We start from the raw sequence: 7,716 nt of genomic DNA on the forward strand, positions 1-7,716 counted from the left end.
AGAAGAAAGACAAGAAATGTTTTCATTCAAAAAAAAAAAAAGAAAGACAAGAATGTGGATCAATATTACATTGGACCGAAAAATTAAAAGCCCAACTAGTGGAAATATCACAGGCCCAGAGATATTATTTATAAATAAATAAGTTGGGTTTATACTATCGTATATTGTGAAATTTCATAAGAATATATATCAGTGTATATTTGTATAAAATGGTAATCAATCCCAAACAAGAAACTTAAACTTGATACCAAATGAAAATGGAGAGCATGTTAAAAAAAAACATATTTTTAGAAATTGAAGATACACATTTTCACAATTCCACATACGTTATGCTATGCTTTCTAAAAACACAAATTCGGATATTTTGACATATTTTAAGAAACTAAAGATACAGAGATGATATTCACATGCGTTATACTAAGTTTTCTATTAATTATAAACATGTATAAAATACGCAAATATACAACTTGTTGACTGATCCAAACAGTTCTTGATCACTGATTCAAATCCTCCATAGCTCTAAGCTCATCAGCTCAAGGGAAAAAGCGCGCCAAAATGCTAGACCTCTTCTTCTTCACTCTTCTCATAACCGTTTTTGTTTACATACTCACGCGAATATGTCACAAGTCCAAGCGCGTGAACCTCCCACCGGGCCCACCGGGTTGGCCGGTTGTCGGTAATCTGTTTCAGTTCGCGCGCTCCGGTAAGCAGTTTTTCGAATACGTCGACGAGATGAAAAAAATCCACGGCCCAATTCTCACGCTTAAGATGGGGATCCGAACGATGATCATCATCTCCGACGCGGATCTCGCGCACCAGGCCTTGATCGAGCGCGGGGCCCAATTCGCAACCCGGCCCGTCGAAACTCCGACCCGGAAAATCTTCAGCTCGAGCGACATCACCGTCCACTCCGCAATGTACGGTCCCGTGTGGCGGTCCCTGAGGCGTAACATGGTTCAGAACATCCTGAGCTCGAATCGGCTGAAGGAGTTCGCCTCCGTGAGAAAATCCGCCGTCGATAAGCTCGTGGAGAGGATCAGATCGGAGGCCGAGGAGCACGACGGGATCGTCTGGGTGCTGAGAAACGCTAGATTCGCTGCTTTCTGCATCTTGCTAGATATGTGCTTCGGAGTCGAGATGGATGAAGAGTCGGTGGAGAAGATGGATCGGATGATGACGGAGATTCTAATCGCCGTCGATCCGCGGATCCACGATTACCTCCCGGTGCTGACACCGTTCTACTCCAAGGAGAGGAAACTCGCTCTCGAACTTCGCCGGAAGCTGGTGGAGTTCGTCGTCGGCTTCATCGAGAAGCGGCGATCGGCGATTCAGAACCCAACGGCGTCGTCCTTCGCGTATCTCGATACGCTATTCAATCTCAAAATCGATGGAAGGGAAACGACGCCGTCCGACGAGGATCTCGTGACTCTGTGTTCAGAGTTTCTCAACGCGGGAACGGATACGACTGGGACGGCGATCGAGTGGGGGATCGCGCAGCTGATCACGAATCCGAAGATTCAATCTCGTCTCTACGATGAGATTAAATCAACGGTGGGAGATCGTACGGTCGACGAGAAGGACCTGGACACAATGGTCTTTTTAAAAGCGTTCGTCAAGGAGATTCTCCGTAGACACCCGCCTACGTATTTCACGTTAAGTCACGGCGTTACTGAGCCGACGACTCTCTCCGGGTACGACATTCCCGTGGGAGCCAACGTGGAGTTCTATCTTCCCGGTATGAGTGAAGACCCGAACATCTGGTTTAAACCGGATAAATTCGATCCGGACCGGTTTATAACGGGTGGAGAAGACGCTGATTTAACCGGCGTAGCTGGAGTGAAGATGATGCCGTTCGGAATCGGGCGTCGGATCTGCCCGGGGCTTGGGATGGCCATCGTACACGTGGAGCTAATGGTGGCGAGGATGGTTCAAGAGTTTGAGTGGAGGAAAAACCCACCGGAGAGTGGAGTGGATTTCGCCGGGAAGTTGGTGTTCGCGGTGGTGATGAAGAACCCCTTGAGAGCCATGGTCAAAGCCAGGGTTTAAGACAAAGTCAATGACTTGCAAACCAAGTCTGTCTAAACTTCCCTTTTTTATTGTTAAAGTAATTTCCTTTTTTAATAATTAAGTAAACCGAAGAAGCTGCAACCAATATAAACCTTGAACAAATACTACTACTACGTTTTAACTAAACCAAAAAAATATAGCTGGAGTGAACCGGTTTTGGTTTCAGGTGATTATGAGTAATTAGCTTCAAAAAGGGAAACTTTAGGTAATTAACCTTCTAATTACGGATTAGCGAATGATTAACAAAAAAGGAAAGCAACGAGAGTTCATTGAAGCCTGCCTATATATATTGATACTGGTCATTATACCAACACGTATAACAAAAATTTCATCGTCTCTTGCTCTCTTTGTGTTTGTGAAATCGAACAATGGGAGGCTTGAAGAGAAAGATACCGACTGATAAGAAAATAGAGAAGAAAGAATCAAAATCGGTTGCTTTCTCCAAGCGCCGTAAAGGTCTTTTCAGCAAAACCGCCCAGCTTTGTGTTCTGTCCGGTGCTCAAGTTGCTATCTTAGCGACTCCACCTTGCTCCAAATCCAACGTCTCCTTCTACTCTTTTGGTCACTCCTCGGTCGATAGCGTCGTCTCTGCTTTCCTCAAGAATGAGTATCCTCGGGAAGATCATCTAGGGTCAGAGTTTTGGTGGGAAGACAAGCGTCTTTCCGAGTCAGAGGATCCCAAGGAGTTGAGTGAGGCGGTGGACTCTATTTCGAGGATGATGCAGAATCTAAAAGGGTTACGTTCAAAGGCCTTGGCAACTCGTGAGGACGCAAAGAAGAAGAGGAAGGAAGTTTTTTTTGATCAAAGCCAAACCCTAAATCTTCAGTCCGCTGGTGCAAGTAGTAGCTGCATTCATGAGGATCCACCTCAAAACATTAAAGAGGAGGATCAGATCGTAGAGGACAACAAGGATGTTGTTATAAACGCAACTCATCAGGAGCTTGATGGAAACCAAACCCTAGGTTTACAGTCTTCTTTGGCAAGTCTTTGCATTCAAGATGTTTCACGTGAGAATGTGGAGGGGTTTGTCAACAACAGTGAACACAAGAATGAGATTGTAACGAGTTCTGACAGCAACAACAACAACAACGGTTTACTTGGAAGCGTGGATGGGTTTGATCAAGCGCTTAATCTTGATGATGACTTCTTTGACTTTGAGATGAACTCTGAAGGTTTTATAACTACAAATTTGGAGATGAATGTCGACTCAACGAAGGGATATTCATGCGCTGGTTCTGGTTCTGAAGATGGAGCAATGGTGGTGATTCCAAGTAATTCTATTGAGGATAATCAGATGGTAGCGGTTTCTGACAGCACCAATGCTTTACCAGGAAACTTATATGGGTGCTATCAAGAGTTTGATATTGACCAAATCTTTGATTTCGTGGAGAGTACTGAAGATCTATCCATGAACTCTGAGATGGATGTTGCCTCCATGATCGCCTCTCTTATAGAAAATTAAACATTCTCCTATGTACCATAATTTGTCACATTTGATATTCTTACTTTAACATTTTTAAGTATGCATATGTTTTTAATTTGATATAAGTGAAACAAATAGTATAACTAGGACATAATTAACCTTACACTAAACAAGTTTCTTGAATTTTTATTTTTATTTTTACTGTCATTTATTTTTTTGGTAGACACTCGTCAAATTATCATCAGTTCTACCATATTAATTCTACTATATTTATCGTATTCAATCTTTATTATTTCTTAATAGAATATATTTTCTTATGTTTGTTTCAAATTTATGTTATGCTATGTGTAGTATTTTTTTTTAAATTAATTTTAGTAGGTTAAACTTATCTTTTTTTTTCAATATATTATAGAAAAAATTGAGTCACTTTTATTTGAAAGAAAATTGAGTCACTTTTTTGAGCAACTAAATTGAGTCACTTTATCTATTGAAAGTCAGTTATAAAATTTAATTTTTAAAACTTGCACTAATTTTGTAAGATCGAGTGCAAATGCCGTCGTGGACGTAATTGTTAACGTCAAAGCTTCTGATTATTGTAGAGTTAAAATTTTTGCTATGGGTGGCTCTGGATTTTTTGTCAACGAAGACACTATAGTCACATGTGCTCATGTCGTGGTTAAAACGGATTGACTCTCAATCCCAGAATACTTTCATTCTAGAAAAGAGCCACGAACAGATTTTGTTAAACTGTTCAATGTTCATATTGTTACTAATTAATTATTTTTTATTTGTCAGGTGCTTATTGTTCTTCATGACTCTGTAAATTTGTCAGTGTTGAAAGATGACGTGGTGAATGATTTGGCGTTAATCAAAGTCAACACGGCACATCTTGACAAGAGGTCCTCTACTTGAGCCAAATTGGGCATATCAAGTCATGTTTGACAGGGTGATTTTGTCTCTGCTATGGGCTCGTCTTCTGGTTATAAAAACTCAATAATTAAGAGTAATTAGGTAAATCATTTATTTATTAGTTTTAACAATATTTGTTTAAAATTAATTTTTAATATTTTTTAATATTTTTTTGCCAGTCACACATGTTGCGGGGACTATGGTGATATAGGTGTTCAAAAAAAAAACATCTATCGTATTCAATCTTTATTACTTCTTAATAGAATATATTTTTTTATATTTGTTTCAAATTTATGTTATGCTATGTGTAGTATTTTTTTTTAAAATTAATTTTAGTAGGTTAAACTTATATTTGTTTTCAACATATTATAGAAAAAACTGAGTCACTTTTTTTTTTTGAAAGAAATTGAGTCACTTTTTTGAGCAACTAAATTAAGTCACTTTACCTATTAAAAAATCAGTTATAAAATATAATATTAAACTTTATATTTTTTGTAAGCTTAGTTATTTATCTTTTTCTATAACGATATATTGTTTCTTGTTTTAAATATTCTTAATTAAATAATTATGCTAACTGAGTTTTTTTTTTATTTATTTTTTTTTTTACTTATGGTATCCGAAAGCGTTGGCACAACTCCGTCCAAATGATGTCCATGATGATGAATACGAATCAAAATCAAATTTGGTGCTCTCTGAAGCTGTAGAACATGGAACATGACAATCTCCACTTCTCTGATTTTTTCAATGGTTTGTTTTCCAATGAATTTTGAAACTCATTCAAGATAACACAGTGGTAGAAACATTGTGTGTTACATCTCTTGTGCCAAGTTTGGTGAATGAATCAGTTGAAGTTGAGCCAAAGAAAAGATAACCCGTTAACTATGGATTATTTCAAGTAGTTTTGGTAGGATCTGGTTTGACTTCTGTCAATTTTCCAATCTTTGGATGTTGACCGAACTCAAACCGGTTTAATTTCGGTTTTATCTTGGTTAATAATAAAACCTTATTTACTTTTTTTTCTTCTTCCAAGTATGGAGTATCTTTTATCTCACATGAAACCTACTAATTTCTTATTAACCAAAAATTGATTTCTGAATCAATGAGTATTACAAGAGAAAGCATACACATTGCCAGATACAAAATTGATAAATAAATAAATAAATATACTTATGAGAGATAGAAAACCAAAATTCAAAAAAAAAAAAACTCTTATTAGTTAATCAATCATATGAGATCAATTATGGTAACAAATGCATGAACTTTGTTTACAAAAGAAAAACCAAAAAAACAAATGCATGAATTTTGTTTAATGCAAAAAATACAACATAATCACGTATTACAAATCAGAACCTTCACCAAAAACAAAAGAACATATATTCCAATTTGGTTTAACAAGAAAACCACTAAACCGCCAGTAAACACCATTAGACCGAAAACAACTCCTGCAGCAGCAGCTAATCATCCACCGTGAGCTTCCTATCTACGCTTGAGAAAGATCTGTAAAACGCCTTGAAATGTCTGTACGCTATGTCTATATCGTCTGTTCCACAAATCTCTCTCACACTGTTTCACGAGTAACGCCCTAAGAAGCTGAGTCTTTAAGGTAGTTTGGTTAGTAAACATGATCAAAGAACTGTGAGTCATTAATATACCTATGCATAGAAAGCTGAGCTATGCCACAATCAACGGTTCGAATCCCGACTCCTGAAGCCAATATAGGTCCTATTGTTGATCCACATCCCATATCGTTTCTCACCACAAAGTCCTGCACGAATACCACAAATCTAGTGAAGAGCATCTAGAAGATCTATATGATATATAGATTCTAAGAATCTTTTTTATATGATATATAGATTCTAAGAATCTTTTTTACTTCACGTTGTTTACTCTTGGGTCTTAAGCGAACATCTAACCTGAATAGGAAGACCATGGAGCTTTGCAACTTCTTTGAAAAGAAAAGAAGTGATCCCACTAGTTGCATAGCGTTGGTTTGCGTTATGCTTGATAACCAGACCCTTGTGTAGTTGAGGACGGTGGTTCTCTTCATGCTTGTCTGCAAAGTTGGGGTGCACTCCATGAGCCATATCTGCAGACACTTGAACCACAAGCATCCAAACACAAGTCTCAGCCGAGAGATGAGAAGAAAAAAACATTCTGACTATGTCTTGCGAAGGTACCAAGAAAAGATTTTCTGATAGCACGGTCAAAGGTACACTCCGTGACCTGAGCATTTCCTAGGGAACTCACAATCCGTCTCATGGCTTGAAACATGGTGGGTGCCCCTGCACCTTGACATGAATCTGAACCTACCTATTGACACAAAACATTTATACAAAACAAGACTTAGATAGTGTGGCTAATAAGGTGTTGAAGCTGAAGCAACCTGAGATATATCTGATAGGAAAAAGGATACCTCCTCGTTGTCAAATAAAGCAATCATCCGGATACCATGTTCAGTGGAAAGGCTTTCGGATGATGCACATGAATCAATGAGAGCTCTCAAGGCGCAGAAACTTGAAGCAAGATTATCAAGTCTTCCAGAGAATATGAACTCATTGTTTGCTCCTCCAAGGCAGCTAGGTTGGGTGTCACATATATTTAACTCAAGACTCACTATGTCCTCGGGCTTACACTCCAAGTCATCTGACAAAATCTGCAACACAGTCATTAAGCTTTAAAGATACTTAAGAGAAAATACGACTTACTCTAGCAAATAACACAGTTATGTTATACCTGCATGAGTAATGGATGATGAGCATCTTTGGAGAAGGGAGATACGTTTTTGTCCTTTGATTCTGCCGAGGTTTCATCTTGTTTCGTTGCCAGTAACGGAACAAGCTGAGTTTCCAAATTCGGTTTGAACCCCTCACTGTTCACTGTCCTAAAAAAAACAATACAAGAAGAACAAAAACATCAAGAGTGAGCTTCAAACACTAGTTCCAAATGCATTAGTCTAAGTAAGTATACCGATCAAGATGAATGGCCAACGTGGGGACTCGAAGCAATGGTCTTTTGACTTTGACAAGCCTGTGAACAAAGTTACCATCGCTAGCTCTCACAATCGCTCTCCCCGCAACGCTCAAGTCACGATCAAACCAGGTGTGCCACAAACCACCACCATAAGTCTGAACATTCACCATGAGATAGCCGGACTTGGAAGAGGCTGACTTTGGTTTGAGTTTGAGACATGGACTGTCGGTGTGAGCAGCTATTGCATGAAAACCATTACCAGGAACATACCTACCAAAACGAGTAACATACAAGAATCTTTTTTTTTTTTTTAAAGGTTCAATTGAAAAAAAAAAAAAAAAAAAAA

General features: G+C 38.5%; 3 protein-coding genes across 3 annotated transcripts in view; 2 read left to right on the plus strand and 1 right to left on the minus strand.

The window, feature by feature from the left end:
- Window positions 1-555: 555 nt before the first annotated feature.
- On the plus strand, window positions 556-2,046 carry LOC106317450 (cytochrome P450 77A4). The gene has a single exon (XM_013755266.1). It carries the CDS (start codon window positions 556-558, stop codon window positions 2,044-2,046), a length of 1,491 nt encoding a protein of 496 aa, XP_013610720.1.
- A 389-nt stretch (window positions 2,047-2,435) lies between these two features.
- On the plus strand, window positions 2,436-3,530 carry LOC106315351 (agamous-like MADS-box protein AGL97). Its single transcript, XM_013753081.1, has 2 exons — window positions 2,436-2,822; window positions 2,895-3,530. Exons 1-2 carry the CDS (start codon window positions 2,436-2,438, stop codon window positions 3,528-3,530), a joined length of 1,023 nt encoding a protein of 340 aa, XP_013608535.1.
- A 2,154-nt stretch (window positions 3,531-5,684) lies between these two features.
- Window positions 5,685-7,716, minus strand: part of LOC106312993 (probable aspartyl aminopeptidase) — a 2,703-nt gene continuing 671 nt past the window's right edge. Inside the window, exons 3-9 of the mRNA XM_013750709.1 lie at window positions 7,368-7,640; window positions 7,134-7,281; window positions 6,814-7,053; window positions 6,578-6,710; window positions 6,314-6,495; window positions 6,053-6,165; window positions 5,685-5,963 (exon numbers count right to left, since the gene is read on the minus strand). Of these exons, the coding sequence (XP_013606163.1) occupies window positions 5,855-5,963; window positions 6,053-6,165; window positions 6,314-6,495; window positions 6,578-6,710; window positions 6,814-7,053; window positions 7,134-7,281; window positions 7,368-7,640 (1,198 nt within the window). The 3' untranslated portion in view covers window positions 5,685-5,854. The remainder of the gene's footprint in view (window positions 5,964-6,052; window positions 6,166-6,313; window positions 6,496-6,577; window positions 6,711-6,813; window positions 7,054-7,133; window positions 7,282-7,367; window positions 7,641-7,716) is intronic.

The sequence above is a fragment of the Brassica oleracea genome, chromosome C9, assembly GCF_000695525.1.
Source record: "Brassica oleracea var. oleracea cultivar TO1000 chromosome C9, BOL, whole genome shotgun sequence".
Taxonomy (NCBI): Eukaryota; Viridiplantae; Streptophyta; class Magnoliopsida; order Brassicales; family Brassicaceae; genus Brassica; species Brassica oleracea.

Coding starts and splice junctions, on each gene's coding strand:
- LOC106317450 (XM_013755266.1), top strand. CDS start 556: ATGCTAGACCTCTTCTTCTTCACTCTTCTCATAACCGTTTTTGTTTAC.
- LOC106315351 (XM_013753081.1), top strand. CDS start 2,436: ATGGGAGGCTTGAAGAGAAAGATACCGACTGATAAGAAAATAGAGAAG. Junction 2,823..2,894: donor GGTTACGTTCAAAGGCCTTG/GCAACTCGTGAG, acceptor CTAAATCTTCAG/TCCGCTGGTGCAAGTAGTAG.